General features: G+C 44.2%; 1 protein-coding gene across 1 annotated transcript; it reads left to right on the plus strand.

The window, feature by feature from the left end:
- CLEC3B (C-type lectin domain family 3 member B) lies at positions 1-6,210 on the plus strand. Its single transcript, XM_035130070.3, has 3 exons — positions 1-327; positions 3,041-3,139; positions 5,151-6,210. The coding sequence occupies exons 1-3, from the start codon at positions 231-233 to the stop codon at positions 5,549-5,551; spliced, it is 597 nt and encodes a 198-aa protein (XP_034985961.2). The 5' UTR covers positions 1-230; the 3' UTR covers positions 5,552-6,210.
- Positions 6,211-18,659: the final 12,449 nt, after the last annotated feature.

An 18,659-nucleotide genomic window follows, 5' to 3' on the forward strand; every position in this document is an offset into this window, starting at 1 on the left:
ATTCTACTCCCCTCTGTGTTTATGGGAGAGTCTGAAAGCTCTTAGGATGCTGGATCTCTCCCAACAATCTGTAAAATAAGCTCCAGTCCCTGCGTTGCTTACCGAATAATCTGGAACTTGTTTCTTGGCCAGACCTTTTTGGTTAAAGCCCATGTTAAGAAGCTTGACTCAGGGCAGCTCAAATTCACTTCAGCTCCTCCACTCCCTTTGAGAACAGCAGCCGGAGAACGATGGAGCTCCGAGGAGTTTGCCTTCTGGTGTGCCTCTTTTCTGTGGTACAATTGACAACTCAGCAGAACATCAGACCCAAGAAAAAGCCAGAGAAAGGTAAGAGAACCAGAAGGAGAGCTCCCCAGTGTGTGTCTGTTTATATATATATACATATACACATACATTTAATGGTGTTTTTCCCGCTATGAGTTTGTACAGTTTAGCAAAAGCTGCATGTGTAAATGGGTGTCACCTGTGCCCTGCTGTCAACTTCATCCTTTCCTGTGTTGAAATGACTCTCCAAACGGTTTATTAAAAGGTCAAGAAACAGTAACACTATTATCACCCCATTCCCCTTATCCACGCTATCTAGCCCAGTGGTTTTCAATTAGCTAAGTACTGCAGACCCCCTTTTTTCTTTTTTACCATAATTTTTATTAAATATTTCTAATTCACATTTCAAAATATTCATTTAAACAACCTTAAATCAATGACTTCCCTTCTTCTCTTTCCATGGCTCATTTTGCATACCTGCATGTTTTACATGAACTAAACCATTCGGTAATCCGTTGTTCCATCCATCAAAACTTATTTACACTATGGAATGTATCTTAATGCTACCAGCGTTTTTAAATGTACACAATTTTCACCCAGATATTCAGTAAGCATTTTCCAGTCTTCTTTGAACGTATGTTATTCTTGTTCTCTTTTTCCTATATATTAAATCTGCAAGTTGTAGCGTTTTCCACCAGTTTAAGTTGCCATTCTTCTTTGGTTGGGACTTTGCTCGTTTTCCATTTTGGGGCTAGCAAAACACGGGCTGCAGTAGTGGCATACATAAATAACCTCCTTTTTTTGACAGACCCCCTGTTTTTCAAAAGCCAGTCGTGGGCCTCCTACTTTCGAAAATTTCAATATATCTATGGTAGTTTTTGTTATGTGAATGGTGCCATGGACCCCCCTGGGTGGGTTATGCAGACCCGCTGGGGTCCTTGGGGCCACTAGTTGGGAACCACCAATATAATAATAATAATAATAATAATAATAATAATAATAATAATAATAATAATTGTGCCCAGCCCATCTGACTGGGTTGCCCCAGCCACTCTGGGCTGCTTCCAGGTATGACTGTATATCATCTAAATTGGGTTTTGCAGTATTGCATGGCAGACTGGAAGAGATCAAGGCAGATTTTTTTTCTGGCTTTGTGGCAGAGCCCTCAGATCACAACCAGTGCGTGTTTAAATAAGCTCATGCACAATATGTGCAAATCGCATTGCTAACTAGCGAGGGCCTGTGACCTGCTTTGCAGAGTGTAGTCTTCTGTTTTGAAAAGCTGTCTGGTCCAAGTCCAGGTTAAAGATGAAGAACCACAAGAAAGAAGAGCGAGGATCATGTCGCAGTCATAGCATCATGGAATGGTAGAGTCGGAAGGGACCATGATGCAGAATACAGTGGTACCTCGGTTTTCGAAACGCCTCCATAGTCGAACATTTCGGAACTCGGAATGCCGAAAACCTGGAAGCAAGTGCTTTGGTTTTCAAATGTGCCTCAGACGTCAAACAGGAAACACTGGTTCTGTTTTGAGGTTTCCATATTGAGGCTTCCACTTTCAGTTTTTGAATGTTTCGGAACTTGAACTGACTTCCAGAACGGATTATGTTCGAAAACCGAGGTACCACTGTACTTAATTGAACAAAACATACCCGCTGCCCTGTGGGACATCTTCGGGAGAAGAAGAGGCTAAGGAGTAAACCAGGCATCCCCAAACGTCGGCCCTCCAGATGTTTTGGACTACAATTCCCATCTTCCCCGACCACTGGTCCTGTTAGCTAGGGATCATGGGAGTTGTAGGCCAAAACATTTGGAGGGCTGCAGTTTGGGGATGCCTGGAGTAAACCCTACACAAATCTGGAGTGGAGTTCCTAAGACAGTTTGGATGGCATCTTTCTGGTCTCTGCCTCCAAAGCAGGTGCTGTAATTCTCCAGCAGTTTTAGGAGGCACAGACAGATCCCAACAACAACAACAAAACATAATGCAGCATTATTGAAGGTAAAAAAATGAAAAGGACCCCTGGACGGTTAAGTCCAGTCAAAGGCGACTATGGGGTTGCGGCACTCATCTCGCTTCAGGCTGAAGGAGCCAGCGTTTGTCCGCAGACAGTTTTCCGGGTCATGTGGCCAGCATGACTAAATTGCTTGCGGCGCAGCGGAACATCGTGGTGCAAGCCAGAGTACATGGAAACACTGTTTACCTGCCCATCGTGGTGATACCTATTTATCTATTTGCACTGGTGTGCTTTCAAACTGCTAGGTTGGCAGGAACTGGGACAGAGCAACGGGAGCTCACCCCGTCACGTGGATTCAAACCGCCAACCTTCTGATTCGCAAGCCCAAGAGGCTCAGTGGTTTAGACCACAGCGCCACCCGCATTATTGAAACAGAGCATACTAAGATGAGGGCATTGTGCTACAAATATAAAGCATATTGATAAAAAAGAGGGAAAGCATATAAAGTAGTAGGAAATGAAAGAAAGAGTAGGGAATGTTGAAAAGTTGCTAGGAATACCAATTTCTAACCAAATTCCATGGGAGTGAGGCGCAGCAAAGAGGTGGGACGTTTTACTGCATGGACCCGTTACAAATTGCCAGTTCCATCTATTGCAAACTCTTCGTAACAAACGCTGCATAATACGCTGCTTTCTTCTTTGTTCATTGTACTCTTTGTTGTACTGCCAATGAGGGAAGAAGTTCTGGTTCCATTCACAAATGTGATTCCATTCATTCCGTGTAGGCAGACATGATCATCAATCTCTTCGTTTGCTCTGCAGATGTTGTAAGCCTCAAAATGTTTGAAGACCTGAAGGAGCAGTTAGAGAATATCTCCCAGGAGGTGACTTTGCTAAAGGAAAAGCAAGCGCTTCAAACAGGTACAAAACCCAATGACCTATAATTTTCCATACGCCACAAAATGGCCTCACTTTGTGAAATAAGGCTATTCGTGACATAACATTAAGCCGTGATGTGTTAGCTAAAACGTGGTTTGTTTGTATTTCCAGTACATTAACATGGACTGTTCAGTAACCATAGTTTGTTTGGGATCAATAAATCTGGATTGTAAACTACGATATGAAACACCATAGTTTGTACTAACTAGTTTCCCATTATGCTAAAGCTCAGGTGTACTGATTTGTTCTGTTGCTGCATCCTCACACCCTGCCTGGTTGCAGACATGGAAAGGGAGAGTGGTTAGAAAACAAAACCACTCCAGCATTTTAGAAGACTCTGCTTGTCCACTTCCTTACTGTCAGCCTCTGCCGATCAGGCATCTAACCTCCGAAACCAGCTTGCAAGCGGGGAGGAAACACAAGAGCTTTCGTAGACAAATGCTTAATGTTATTATCCTCGCTCTAGGAGCGAAGTGTACAGCATTGTTCAAATCAGGTATCCCCAAACTCCGGCCCTCCAGATGTATTGGACTACAATTCCCATCTTCCCCAACCACTGGTCCTTTTAGCTAGGGATCATGGGAGTTATAGGCTGAAACATCTGGAGGGCCGCAGTTTGGGGGTGCCTGGTTCAAAGCAACATATGCAAACAGCTGAAAATAATTTTGCAGCTTGCATTGTCTTTCCTCCCAATTAGTGCTCTAAACATGTGTGATATGCTGTGTCCTCCATTCTTTGTTTACCAGAGAGCAGGCTCAAATGATCCACATTGTCCCTGCATGTATCACCCCCTCTGTAGTGCCCCAGGGGTCACTAACATCGTATGGCACATGCTGAGGACTGCACCTCTTCAGATGGACCGGGGCCGGTCCCTAGATCCCTCTGAATCCCACATTCATGTTGATGCCTGTTCCTCTCCCTGCTGAGTGACTGAGGAATGAGCAGACCGAGGAGGAGCAACCTTTGAATCACATCATCTTCTCCCTCTGCCTGGTTGTGTGGTTTAGGTCCAAAGGAATAGGGCAGTAGCAGCAGTGTGGAGAAGAAGGACCCATTCAAGAAAGGTGGCCAGCTGAAGGACTCTTCTCCAAGGCCTGCCCAAAACTCGGAGAGCTAACCAGCACTGACTACCATTCACAAGGACAGCTGTGATTCCAAGACTCTCATCCAGGGGCAGATCTGCTTTGAAACTAATGAGTCGTAATTCTAGGGGGGGGGGGTCCCAGAAGCGACATTGCTTAAAACTTTAAGGTCCAGTAGACCTAATTTGAGTCGCATGATTCAAAATGATTACTTTTTTGTTGTCAACAATCCCAAAGTTTGAGAGTCAGTAGCACAGATGCCATAAGGGTTTAGTGAAATGTTGTGGAACAACCCCATTGAAGAAGATGACAGCGGTTGCCCGGACCTCATCGCTGGTTGCGAAGGAGCCCCCATAACAGTTCAAGCTTCAGCCCCCCCCCCCAAAATGTAGGTCCGCCCCTGCTCTCAGCATCCTTTTGTTAAGTCTAATGCAGTGTTTCTCAAACTTGGTTGTTTTGGGACTACAACTACCATCAACCCTAGCTAGCAACACTGGGATGGTGGGAATTGTAGTTCAAAAAAAGCTGGAGACCCAAGTTTGGGAAAGCCTGCTCTAATGGAAAGGGCAAGAAATGCCTTCCTTGCAGATACATCGAGCAGAGCTAGTACAGTGGTACCTTGGTTCCCGAACTCAGTCCGTTCTGGAAGTCCGTTTGACTTCCAAAACATTTGCAAACCAAGGCGCGGCTTCTGATTGGCCCCATAAACAACGCCGACAGCTGAAACGGCTTCCAAAAAACGTCCGCAAACTGGAACACTTCTGGGTTTGCGACATTTGGGAGATGATTTGTTCGGGAGCTAAGCCGTTCAGGGACCAAGGTACCACTGTATTGTACTCCAAAGCACATGGTTCCTTTTCTGACGACACTGTCTCCCCGCCCCATATCCTCCCCTTTTTGTCTCTCGCTAGTTTGTCTGAAAGGCACCAAGGTCAACCTGAAGTGTTTCCTGGCTTTTCCCAGTGCGAAGACCTATCACGAAGCCAGCGAAGATTGCATTTCTCAAGGCGGCACCCTCAGCACTCCTCAGACAGGAGATGAAAACGACGCTCTGTACGACTACATGAGAAAGAGCATCGGGGCTCAGTCAGAGATCTGGCTCGGCATCAACGATATGGCCGCCGAAGGGAGATGGGTGGACATGACAAGTACCAGCATTCGCTTCAAGAACTGGGAAACGGAGATCACCACTCAGCCTGATGGTGGGAAACTGGAAAATTGTGCCACGTTGTCGGGGGTGGCCACTGGCAAGTGGTTTGACAAGAGGTGCAGAGATAAGTTGCCATATGTCTGCCAGTTCATGATAGTTTAACGGTGGGACTCCTGCTGTGGAAGAGGAGGTCAAGGCGTTCCACTTGGCCCCAGGAACAGAGCTGCAAGAAAATATGCAACTCATACATACCCTCATATACTCTTGGCAGATAAACACATGGCTTGGCAAAACCTATGCTGCATTTTAATTGGCTAAAAACTACATTCCGCTCAGTAGCAGCTACGTTTTTCTCACCGAGGCATGAGTTATAGATATCTATATTTTTACATCCAAAGCCTAATAGGATGACTTCATTAGTCGACAGCGTTTCAACTTTGCCAAAATAATACAATCTTTAAGACTCATTAGTTGTTCGTCGCATGTACTCTTCCAGCCGACCCTTTTTCCTTCCTGCTGATTGCACCAAATTAAACCAGCTTTTGCAGAATTGTCCTTATTATCATCTTTGGGGATGCCAAACCGAAAGTGCTTTAGCACAGCTGCCTTTCATTAAATGTTATAGCTCCTCATGGGCAAATTAACCCAAATAAATCCATCGCACACCTTTTGTTCCACTGAAATAAGAGTTCAGTAGAATTGTCTCAGCCTCAGTTATAATACTGGACAATGCTGGTGTAAAGAGGAAGGGGGGGAGGTGCTATCGAGAGCTTTTACTCTGTTGTGCAGAAAAATAAAGATAATTTTTTTATTTTAAAAAAGAACGTCTTGCATATGTTGATGGGGCAAAGTGTGTTCTCTCTCTCTCTAAGCTACAGTAACTTCCTTCTGGGCACAACTGGCTGAAAATATAAGGAAGGAATTTCAAAAATTTGTAGTAGTAGTGGTGGTGGTGGTGTATTTGTACCCTGCCCATCTAGCTGGGTTGCCCCAGCCACTCTCGGTGGCTTCCAACACATATAAAAACATAATAAAGCATTAATCATTACAAACTTCCCTCCCTCTGATGCCCTCTCGAGTCTCAGCCTCCCAAAACCGACGCTGAAGCGACGCTGCTTGGCTTGGGAGTCGTGGGGGGGGGCGCGCACCGAGTGTCACCCACCCTCCAGGGTGGCACCCCGGGCGGACCGCTTGCTACTCCAGTGGCTGGGGGTACCCATCACAAAATGGCTGTTATGAAAATGAGAGTGATGCCTTATGTTTATTCTGATGTCAGCTGTGCCTGGCTGGTCCTGATTGCGGCACAGCATACCCACAGCGTCTGTCTTAAAGCTACAGGAGAAAATATCCAAGTATCCACACCACATTCACTTTCATTTCACAGAAATCACCTCGAAGATACCCGTACATTTCACCCCATAATTTTCTTTCTAGAGACTTTTTTAAAAAAAAAATGAAAGCTAAGTCTGAGGCACCCGTTTAAGGGCACCACTGAAAGCGCTGACGGATGCCTCTGGGCACCAGATTGGCAACCCCTGAGTTAAATAATTTTCCATTGGTTCCAGCTGGATGTCAGTGTAACTTAGATTGGGGTCACCAGTAAGGAGGAAGAAAGAGAGGCTACGTCATGAATTTACAAAACATGTATGCAAAAAAGTGCACAAATGTGGTTAAATTTGCTTAATTTTCTTTTGCATATTGGGATTTCACAAAATCTGGACATATTTCAGCAAATTGGGTTTTTTTAATGTATGAACAGTTCATAAATCTGTTGCTGAAAATCTGTGCTTACAGATGTCAGTTATGTAACTTGGCAAAGGCCCTCTCTCTAGTAACTTGTACCATAGCGATGACGACAACTCTGGGAGCAAATTAAAGCACACTTAGAATTGTGCAAGAAAAATGTTTGGAGACAAAGTATATGAGCCCCATCTGAACAACCACCAAAGCAATTTCCACCCAGCAAACTGTGGGAAATATTCCACTTCACTTCAATACACCCTAAAAATATGGGTTGTGAAATATTGTTTTACCATCAACCTCTTTGACTCCAAAAAACTCAAGGCTGGCCTAGATTTCAAATAATAAACATATTTGAAGATTTGCTATTTTCATAACTTTTTTCCTTTTTATTAATGGGCTGAGTTCTGAAATTTAAAAGTACATGGAAAAACTTGAGAGCATTTGTGCTAGTATTAAACAATCTGTGATGGGGAGCATCTCATTATCGGCAACTATGCTTCAGTAATCTGTCAGAATATTTTCCCAGCAACCTACTCTTGCGAACACCCTTTTCTCTTTCTGTTTTGCATTTCTCTCCAATGAAGGAGAGTCCATCACCTTCCAAGGCAGTCTCTTGAACAGCTCTTTCTGTCAGAAAGTCCCTCCTAGTGCTTAGTTAGAATCTCCTTTCTTGTAATTTGAAGCAATGGTTTGGGTCCTAACCTCTGGAGCAGCAGAAAACAAGCTTGCTCCATCTTGCATGTGACAGGGAACCAGGCAGAGGGCCTTCTTGGTAGTGGCACCCGCCCTGTGGAATGCCCTCCCACCAGATGTCAAAAAGAAAAACTACCACCAGACTTTTAGAGGACATCTGAAGGCAGCCCTATTTAGGGAAGCTTTTAACCTTTAAGAAATTAGTGTATTTTAATATTTCTGTTGGAAGCCGCCAAGAGTGGCTGGGGAAACCCAGCCAGATGTGCGGGGTATAAATAATAAATTATTATTATTATTATTATTATTATTATTATTATTATTATTATTATTGCCCTTCAGATACGTGATTGGTGGAGATCAGATACAGATGGTGCAAAAATAGTGCATTCATTATGGGATTGCAGTGGTGCCTCGGTTCTCGGACGCAATCTGTTCCAGAAGACCATTCGAGTTCCGAAACGTTCGAAAACCAAGGCACAAAGGGCTGGCTGCAAATGCAATTGAGAAAATTGAAAAACACGCAGCGGAAGCCGTTTGACTTCCGAAGCGCACTCAAAAACGTAAGCATTTACTTCCCGGTTTTCGGCGTTTGGGTCCTGAAATGTTCATCAACGGAGACGTTCAAGAACCGAGGTACCACTGTATACCGGTCCATCTACACATCATTCAGCTTTGTTAATTGTTCTGTGGTGCTCTTCCGACATTGTCACGTTGTTGCCATCTGGAAGGGCACCCTTGTGCTATAGTACGACAAATGTGGGACAAAAAAACCCAGAACATTTATGGTTTAATAAGGATTTCAGCAGGGCCATTCATCAACTGGAAACAGAGCGGTAGGTCCTTCCCAAAACGTTAACAGGTGCAAACAACACTGAAAGCAAGATTGCGTACAACCACACTAATGCTATTATCAGCGCAAATAATCAGGAACGCACCATAAAAAGAACATCTGGAGCGGCCCCTCAGAAGCTTCTGTCTCCGTTTCCAAAAGCAACACAGGCAAAGAAAAGACATAACAACAGAGAGATAGTGCTGGTCCTTTGTGAGCGATGACTGAGCCCAGTCCAGAATTCTGTGGTATTTGCTTTGATGTCTAGAATCCTGGCTTTATTTAAAATTGTGAAGGCGGCAATTATCAGAAACAAATGAATCCCATCTGCTCAGCACTGACTCCTAGGTCTATGTTAATGAGGTTACAGGGAAGCAGGCAGGGGGCCTTCTCAGTAGTGGCGCCCGCCCTGTGGAACGCCCTCCCTTCAGATGTCAAGGAAACAAACAACTACCTGACAGTTAGAAGACATCTGAAGGCCGCCCTGTTTAGTAAAGTTTTTAAGCATTGGTGTTTATATTGTGTTTTTGATGTTCTGTCGAAAGCCGCCCAGAGTGGCTGGGGAAACCCAGCCAGATGGGCAGGGTAGAAATAATAATTGTTTTATTATTATGTTTTTTTATCTTTAAAGCTCTAATCCATTTGGGACCAGGATATTTAAAGGACTGCCTTCTTCCACATGACCTTGCCTTCCCGCTAAGGCAAGCATAGGTAAACTCAGCCCTCCAGATCTTTTGGGACTACAATTCCCATCATCCCTGACCACTGGTCCTGTTAGCTAGGGATGATGGGAGTTGTAGTCCCAAAACATCTGGGGGGCCGAGTTTGCCTATGCCTGCACTAAGGTCTTTGGATGAGGCCCTGCTTGATCTGCCACCTCCGTTAGAAGTGCAGCTGGCGGTTCGATGGGATAGGGCTTACTCAATTGTGATGCTCAGACTGTGAACCAGGATGGCCCATTATATATTTTATGTTTGAGGTATATGACAAAATGCCTTCATTTAGGGCAGGCATCCCCAAACTTCGGCCCTCCAGATGTTTTGGACTACAATTCCCATCTTCCCCGACCACTGGTCCTGTTAGCTAGGGATCATGGGAGTTGTAGGCCAAAACATCTGGAGGGCCAAAGTTTGGGGATGCCTGATTTAGGGTGTCAGGAATCTTACCAACACTGCTGATGGGATATTGTCCTCCTGAACACCAGAAGACAGCAAATTAACTTAGCGGACCCAAGACAGACCATGCAACACATCCGGTTCTGCCTTCTAACACTTTTACCGCTACCCCACAGGACCTCCCACCTGAGGCAGCTGCCTCATTCTGCCTAATGGTAGGGCTGGCCCTGGCTGTTAAATTCCCTCCTTACTTACTCCCTCGTTAAGTGGGTACAGGATTGGTACAGGATTGGAGCCTCAACTATTTTGTTGCAAGCCACTTTTGTGGCGCTATTTGGGTGGGAAAGCAGCCAATAAATATAAATCTAAGTCTAAGCAAATCAAATAATTAGATCCAGCTTCTCCGTACACACTGAAGGCCACCAAGAAAGGAACGGTTTCCTCAGCATGTGGCTGCCAAGACCATTCTCAAATCAAAGCCATACACATTATTTGAAGCACATTTAAAAGATTTCTTACAGAATGCATGTTTCCAATTAGGTTTTATGATGTTCGAGGAAAGTGCAGCGCCGCCTGCTCTCCAAAACGATGAAGTGGGAATATTAAACGGATAAATTTCTTTTAATCAGCTAACGAGGCTTCATTTTACCCAATTAAGTTAGCATTAAAGTCTCACTTCAGGTGACATTTTGAGATTGTTCAATGAAAACAACCCCTGTTGTCGAGCAATTTAAGCACATGCGTCTCTACTTAAAATACCTGATAGGAATAACATATTTAAGACTTTAAATCAGGGATAGAGAGCCCTCCAGATGGTGCTTTCAGAATCTCTGGCTATTGGTTATGCTGGCTGGGCAGATGTGAATTGGAGTCAAACCACATCCATAGATTCTTCATCCCTGTTTTAAAGCCTTGTCAAGCCTTGGGCCCTTATACATAAAGGACTGTGTCAGATGCTAACTAAGACTTTGCTATTACAGTGGTACCTTGGTTCTCAAATGCCTTGTTTCTCAAACACCAAAAACCCAGAAGTAAGTGTTCCAGTTTCCAAACGTTTTTTGGAAGCCAAATGTCCGATGCGGTTGTTGGCTACTGTTTCCAGGGCGCCTGCACCAATCAGACGCTGCACCTTGGTTTTTGAACATTTCAGAAGTCAAACAGACTTCCAGAACAGATTAAGTTTGGTGCTTTTGTTTTTGCTATTTATTTCACATTTTTGTTTGTGTGGTGTTTTTTGGTTCATTTGTTTCTGCGACTGTGTGGAACCCAGTTCAGCTACTGATTGTGTGACTGCAGAAATGGATAGAAGCCCCCCCATCCAAACAACGACTATCAACACTGCAGGTAAGAAAAAAAAAGTTACTTTTAATTTTTATCATCTACAATACTGTCTAAATTATTTTATAGTACAGTACATTGATTATTGCTTTCCTTTTATGGCTCAATGGTCTCGTTAAATAGTAAAATACATGTTAAATTGCTGTTTTAGGGGTTGTCTTTAAAAGTCTGGAACGGATTAATCTGTTTTGCATTACTTTCTATGGGAAAGCATGCCTTGGTTTTGGAACGCTTTGGTTTTGGAACAGACTTCCGGAACAGAATAAGTTTGAGAACCAGGGTACCACTGTACATTGTGAGTGAAATTCTGCTTGCAGCAGGATTCCACCGGTGTTTACTTGCTGCAGCGCCGGCAGTGCTTCAGTTAGGCCCTACAATCTACAAACAAGGCACAATAATATTAATAATAATAATGATAATAATAATGTAATAATTAATTAATTAATTAAATACTTGTACCTGACTGGGTTGCCCCTGCCATTCTGCGGGGCTTTCAACATACATAAAACATAATAAAACATCAAACATTAAAAACTTCCTGATACAGGGCTGCCTTCAGATGTCTTCTAAAAGTCAGATACAGTGGTACCTCGGTTTACAAACACAATTGGTTCTGGAAGTCTGTACTTAACCTGAAGCGAACTTTCCCATTGAAAGTAATGGAAAGTGGATTAATCTGTTCCAGACGGGTCCGCGGAGTACTCAACCTGAAGCGTACTTAACCCGAAGTATGAGTGTAATTGGTTCCGGAAGTCCGTACTTAACCTGAAGCGTACTTAACCTGAAGCGAACTTTCCCATTGAAAGTAATGGAAAGTGGATTAATCCGTTCCAGACGGGTCCGCGGAGTACTTAAACTGAAAATACTCAAACCGAGGCGTACTTAAACCGAGGTATGACTGTAGTTGTTTATTTCCTTGACAGTGTAGCTATGAAGGAACAGGAAGCATTACAGAATATATTGGCAGGGTTGTGGGTTGTTTTTGCTTTTTTTTAAAAAAAAGGGTTCTAATTACATTCGTTTAAATAACATTTGAATTCCATTTTTCCAGCTAATTCTTCTGTTTTGTAAAAGGGTGGGTGGAGTTCTTTGGCCTAGATTTACTTTCTGCACACCCTTCTGCAGCTGCATTATCTCAAGGCTTCAGGATTTGGTACGGTGTTTGCACCAGATTTGGTGAAGTTTGAATCAGAATAAGAAAGGGGTGGGCGTTAAAAACAGTTTGTCCTTCCAATGGTGTGCCCAGACACTGGGGGACACACGCTCCAATTTGGAGAGTATGTGGGTGCCTAGGAGCCAAATTGGGAAGATCACACCATTTTCCACGGACGCTTATTACAAATAGCCTTGGGATGACTAACATTTGAGCAAACAGCTCAAGAGGTGACCTAAGTGACTCTTGTCTTGGCAGGCATATCTAATTCTACAACTTGTAGGCAGTTTTTAAATGTCAGGTTTTAGGAAACATTCCAGATATAACACCATTGCTTATAAACATGTTAAAGCAAAACATGGCATGTGGTGGGTTATGTGGATGCATAGCTGCCAAGTCTCCCGTATTCCCCGGGAAATCCCCATTTTTCCAGCTGTTCCTAGCTGAAAAAACGGGGGTTTTTTTGTTCCCCCCCGGTTTATCCTGGCGCGACGGCCATTTTGAAACTGGGCGGAGCATGCTCAGAAGTGACTTTTGATGCTGCTCTGCCCAGTTCCAAAATAGCTGCAGTGCGACTTCTGGTGCGGTGGCCATTTTGGAACTGGGCAAAGCAGCATCAAAAGTCACTTCTGAGCATGCTCCGCCCATTTCCAAAATGGTGGCAGCGCTACTTCCGGTCTGCTACTTCCGGCCCAGTCCCTTATTTCTCGGACAGCAAGTTGGCAGGTATGTGTGGATGTTGTGTGGCGACTGCTCACCGAAACAGGACTGACAAAAAAAAGCTTTTTGCGATTGCATGTGTAATCCACTTAAAGTTCTGGGATCTTGCCAAAGGATAAGAGAGCGGCATCACCTTTTGTCCAGTTTGTTCATCTTTAAGAGTTCCACAAGGCTCTGATAATCCCCCTCTCCAAATGTCCTTTTTGTGGCACTTTTGTGATTCTTTGTGCTCATTCGTGCCACAAGCACAGCCCCACATAATCCTGCTTTCAATACTACTTAGGCCTGCAAAAGTTTTAGGGTGATCCATTTGCGTGCCCAGGCAGAGACCCCAACCCCCAACCCCAGGCGACACCCGGGTGGAATAATGACTCGTGGCAACGTGCTATGGGATTAAAATTGGCTACTTTATTAAACTTTCAGATGTAGGAAGAACTTGGCTTAGGCATTGGGCTTATATCCCTCCCAGTCCCCGGCCGGGGAAGTGGGAAACATCAGGGTTAACCAATCTGTCTGGGGATTGGGCTGGCTCTAGAAGATGTATGTTTAAGCAGAGAGCCCGCCCCCCCATTTCACCGCAACACTGACAACCTTTCAGTGTGTGGCCAGTGACTCCCCTCAACACAACCCATTTAACGGGGAACCCTGGGATTGCTGCCACAGGGAGGTCATGCGCCCCCCCTCCCATTTAGGGAAGATAGACTAAAGGATTCCGCCCAAGGCCTAAAATCGCCAAAGTTGTGACATTTTGCTACGGGAAAGGTGAAACCTGCCAATGCAGGGAAAATCCCTTAACAGCAATCATCATAAGACCGCAGCAGCGCCCCCATACCTGCAAAGAAGAAGTTAACCTGCAATAAAAGCCCTAAACGAAGGGAGGTTAGGGCGGGTGAAGTTCTGGAGCTAACTGAGAGCTCCCAGGTAGGCTCCACCCCCTTTATGCTTTATTATTATTATTATTATTATTATTATTATTATTATTATTATTATTATTTATACCCCGCCCATCTGGCTGGGTTTCCCCAGCCACTCTGGGCAGCTTCCAACAGAAATATTAAAATACACTAATTTCTTAAAGATTAAAAGCTTCCCTAAACAGGGCTGCCTTCAGATGTCCTCTAAAAGTCTGGTAGTTGTTTTTCTTTTTGACATCTGGTGGGAGGGCGTTCCACAGGGCAGGCGCCACTACCGAGAAGGCCCTCTGCCTGGTTCCCTGTAACTTGACTTCTCGCAGCGAGGGAACCGCCAGAAGGCCCTCAGCACTGGACCTCAGTGTCCGGGCAGAGCGATGGAGGTGAAGACTCTCCTTCAGGTATACTGGACCGAGGCCGTTTAGGGCTTTATAGGTCAGCACCAACACTTTGAATTGTGCTCGGAAATGTACTGGGAGGGTGACCAAACTGCGGGAGGCAGTGCAAGACAGGAGTGCCTGGCGTGCTATGGTCCATGGGGTCACGAAGAGTCGGACACGACTAAACGACTAAACAACAACAACAGGTCAGCACCAACACTTTGAATTGTGCTCGGAAATGTACTGGGAGCCAGACCCTTACCTGGTCTCCTCCCATGGCTCCGCCTCCCCAGTCGTGATTGGTTATTTGAACTGAGGTTTGGCGGGAACCTCAAGGTTCGCAAATTGGGGAGGCGGTTCAGGAGCGCTCTGCCGGGAGTCACGTAGGATCTCAGGGTGCTGCATGTGGGCACGCAAAGGGCACCCTCCGTTTGATGTGGAGAGCGGTCATTCCAATCAGTGCATGTTCTGTAACTTCCTGCTGAAATCCCATTGCTTTTCATACCACAATGTTCAAGAGTGGGTGGGTTGTTCCACTTTTCTTGCACTACAGCCCCTGGAGGGGGGGCAATAATGTGCCGGCACTCGGGAAGCATTGCAGAACAATTAAGAAAACAGATTACCTTCCCCCCACCCCAACGCACTATTATTGTGTCCAGAACATGACTCCGAATACACCACCTACAACAGATCTGGAGGAGCACACAAATTGATTGCGGATCACCTTTGTTATTAACCAAGCTAGTTTGAGCCAGGCTAAAAGAAATAGTTCAATGAAACAAGAATGGCAATTCCTGAATTAAAATATACAAAGGAGGTCACAGCAGCAGCAAACTATGTTTAGTAAGATGTCATCTCATCTGTGGGCAAAAGATTCCTGCATTACAGGGGGTTGGACTAGATGACCCTTCCAACTTCACAATTCTATGATTCTGTGCTTTGCAGGTATCAGGAGGGAGCAAGCAGGCACTGGTTGTGATCAGCCCTATGGAGCCGATAGGCAAGCTATTGGAGGATTCCCCGTGTGCATAAATGATAACCATGCTGCCTTCTCTACTGCTATCAGCCCCCCAAAAGGGACCTGTGTGTTCACAGGCCAGTTTCTTCTCTAACATAAAAGAATGAAAATACAAAAGCGGACTAAAGCTCAACACACACATCACATCTGCTGCAATTCACGTGCAGTGCAGCAAAAGCCCAGAGTGTTTACAATGCTTGCATTTTAGTTCGGCTCCTATTAATAAAGTTAATACACTGGAACCTCGGTTTTCAAACTTAATTCGTTCCGGAAGACCGTTTGGCTTCCGAAAAGTTCAAAAACCGAGGATCAATGGGGCTGGCTGCAAAGTTAATGGGGGGAAACGAAAAACGCGCTTCGGAAGCCGGAAATTGTTTGAAAACGTAAGCATTCACTTCCAGGTTGTCGGCATTCGGGTTCCGAATTGTTCAGCTTCCGAAGCGTTAGTGTACTTGAAAGTCAGCACAATATGCATGCAGAAAAATCTAAAAATCCTATTAACTGCTGAGCATTTCCACAAGGAGTCACTGTTGTTCCAACCACAGACAGAACAGAGAAGTAAGCAGAGGTTGTCCTATGAATGTGCTTGGTTTTTAAAACAGAGGCCAGCAGTTTGTAGTATTTGCGGCATGAGGATAGCAACAGAACACTTGCTTTCAAAACACCCATGAACCCACAAACACAGTACATATCTTATTCCTGTGGCCCTGGTGTTTTCACAGGAGCAAGCCCTGGAGACAGAGGGCAATTGGGAGAGGAGAGTGGAGGATGGCAGGATCCCACCCTGACTCCACAAATCTCCAATGTCTATGTTATAATTTGCAGCCAGTTCCAGTCAGTCTGAAGTTTGCAAGCTGCAGGAAGTGTCTTCTTAAGAATTTTGATTTCTTTTAAAGGTCCTCTTGAGGCACAAGGGCAGTGGGATCCAAACTTTTTTCAAAGAGGGCCAGATTTGATGAAATGAAGTTGTTGAACTTTCTTTAGCATCAAAGTTGTTGAGGGTTTTTTTTAAGATTTTACCCCAGGAAATAAATTGCCACAGGGGCCAGATTAAACCAACTGGCGGGCCAGATTAGGCCCCCAAAACAGACTTTGAACATGCCTGCACTAGGGGGATCTGAGGGTCTGTAAGAGCTTCTTTTGAATGAGACACACGGGTTTTGTTAAAACCCTTGGCTCACAAAAGCTCCCTTTTGTTCATAAAAGACACATAGTCCAGTTGCTGATGGTTGCTGGAGACACTTGGTGGAGGCATTTGGGAGTTAACTTCTGAGAGTAAACTTTCTTGAGTAAACTGGCTGTGCCAGCCAAACCAAGGCCAACTCGCCCTTAGTATGTAGGCTTCAGAACTTTATCCATGCAGACATTTTTAGTAAAAAGCAAGAAGCCTTCGAAGGGCTGACACATCAAGGTGCAGGCATGGACATGGCAGAAAGTTGTATCCAATGGTTTTTTTTGCCAGCTGAAAACAAAGAGTAACTTCCGTCAGAGAGATTCAGTATGCTGATGACAACGTAGTGTACGCACGCTCAGAGGATGACCTCCAAACCATCCTAAATATCTTTGCAGAAGCTTCCAAAAAGCTTGGCCTATCACTCAACATCCAAAAAACCAAAGTGCTGCACCAACAAGTACAAAATAACCCCTCTGCAGCGCTACAGATCCAACTCAATGGTGTAACGTTGGAAAATGTCATTCACTTCTCCTACCTAGGCAGTTACCTTTCCACAAGGGCCAACATTGATGCCGAAATCCAGCATTGCCTGATCTCTGCGAGTGCAGCTTTCTCCCGACTGAAGTGCAGAGTGTTTGAGGACCGGGACATTCGCAGGGAAACTAAAATGCTTGTCTACAAAGCTATTGTACTACCAACCTTACTATAGTTTTTGTAAAATACGTAGGGATTTATGAGGAACCGTGGAAAGAGAAGAAGGGAAGTCGTTGATATTTTAAGGATGTAAAAATGAGTATTTTAAATTGTAAAACAAAAATTTAACTAAAAAAACTTATAAAAATACATAAATACCTTGATCCTCACCTTCACCGACAGAGTTAATCTTTGTGGTGATTTTCAGCGTCTGAATTTCAAGCATGAGTATGAGGAGAGACAGGCTCGTTTTCCACAAGTGTACAAAAATGTATGATGAATGCCATTATTCACACAGCTATTAATGAAGATGAGCTATCCTATGTCTGGCCTCAAGTCCTTAATTGGGCATTAATCATGTAATTCTGGGAGTTAGTAGCCAACGGAGGGTGCATATGACGGAAAAGAGAACTGGCACATCTTTTATTTTATTTTTTAAGCAGCCAGCGGTTAACTTAAAAATCAGCTTTCATTTATTACTCCTTTTAGGATTCTCACGGTGGACCACACAGCTTGCCCTAACAAGCATACCGGTAAATCAAATCTCTGGTAAGGAATGTGATTCCTTGCCTTCATCAGAATCTTTGTTGATGTTGAATGGGGTCTGATTCATCAAGGTTATTTAAATCACAAGCAAGCAGGCACCGACAGAGCAGTATGAGGAAGAATGTGTCACAGAAGTCAAAGGAATGTGCTTGGATTTTTAAAGAACACACTAGGCGTTTCCAAGTTACCTACCTAACTTTTACTTCCAGTAGATCTACTGAAATTCACATGAGCAGCTTGGAACACAGCAAGGTCACTATCCTCTCTGCTGTGTTACAAGGCACATTCTTACATTGCTGTACACAGTGCTTTTTTCTGCAGGGATGCAGGGGTACTCATACCACTAAACATTTTGTGAATCTAAGTTTGGCCTCATTGAGGGGCAGTATTTCAATATGAGTAGGAAAATGAGAGCACCCCTAAACATTTTTTAAAGGAATAAAAAAGCACTGGCTGTACAGACCAGAGAAGAGGCAGGAATGTCTTTCTTCCCCAGACCTAACCTGTGTCTGCACATGGACAACGGTAGCCTGAAATGTACACATCCCAGTTTAAGGCTCAGTGTGTCTTGGCTGTTAACCAGAAGGTTGGTGGTTCGAGACCATAAACAACCAAAACCACCACACACTGGCTGGAAAATGTAACAAGGAATTTACTCGAAAGCTAATCTAAAAGAATGAACTCATGGTCATTCAACTAAGCCAAATAATTAACAAAGCCATGTATAGGTTACATCCAGGAGGTGTCTGTTTTAAACCTCTGAAGAATTCCATCATCATTCCACCCACTATTACTTGTGAACTTTTTGTTGGCATCAGGACTTTGTTGAATATATAGCCTATCGCTGAATGGTTCAGTCGCGTAAACATTTATCTTACACAGTGCATTTATTCTATGACTCTGACCTATACATGGCTTTGTTAATTATATTGTGTTCCTTTTTCACATGGTCTAGTC

The sequence above is a fragment of the Zootoca vivipara genome, chromosome 11 (genome assembly GCF_965207765.1).
Source record: "Zootoca vivipara chromosome 11, rZooViv2.hap1.1, whole genome shotgun sequence".
Lineage (NCBI taxonomy): Eukaryota > Metazoa > Chordata > Lepidosauria > Squamata > Lacertidae > Zootoca > Zootoca vivipara.

Bases quoted from the DNA above. Each gene is read 5' to 3' on its own strand.
- CLEC3B (XM_035130070.3), top strand. From the start codon at position 231: ATGGAGCTCCGAGGAGTTTGCCTTCTGGTGTGCCTCTTTTCTGTGGTA. The intron at 328-3,040 runs GTAAGAGAACCA...TTTGCTCTGCAG, and splicing joins CAAGAAAAAGCCAGAGAAAG to ATGTTGTAAGCCTCAAAATG. The intron at 3,140-5,150 runs GTACAAAACCCA...GTCTCTCGCTAG, and splicing joins AAAGCAAGCGCTTCAAACAG to TTTGTCTGAAAGGCACCAAG.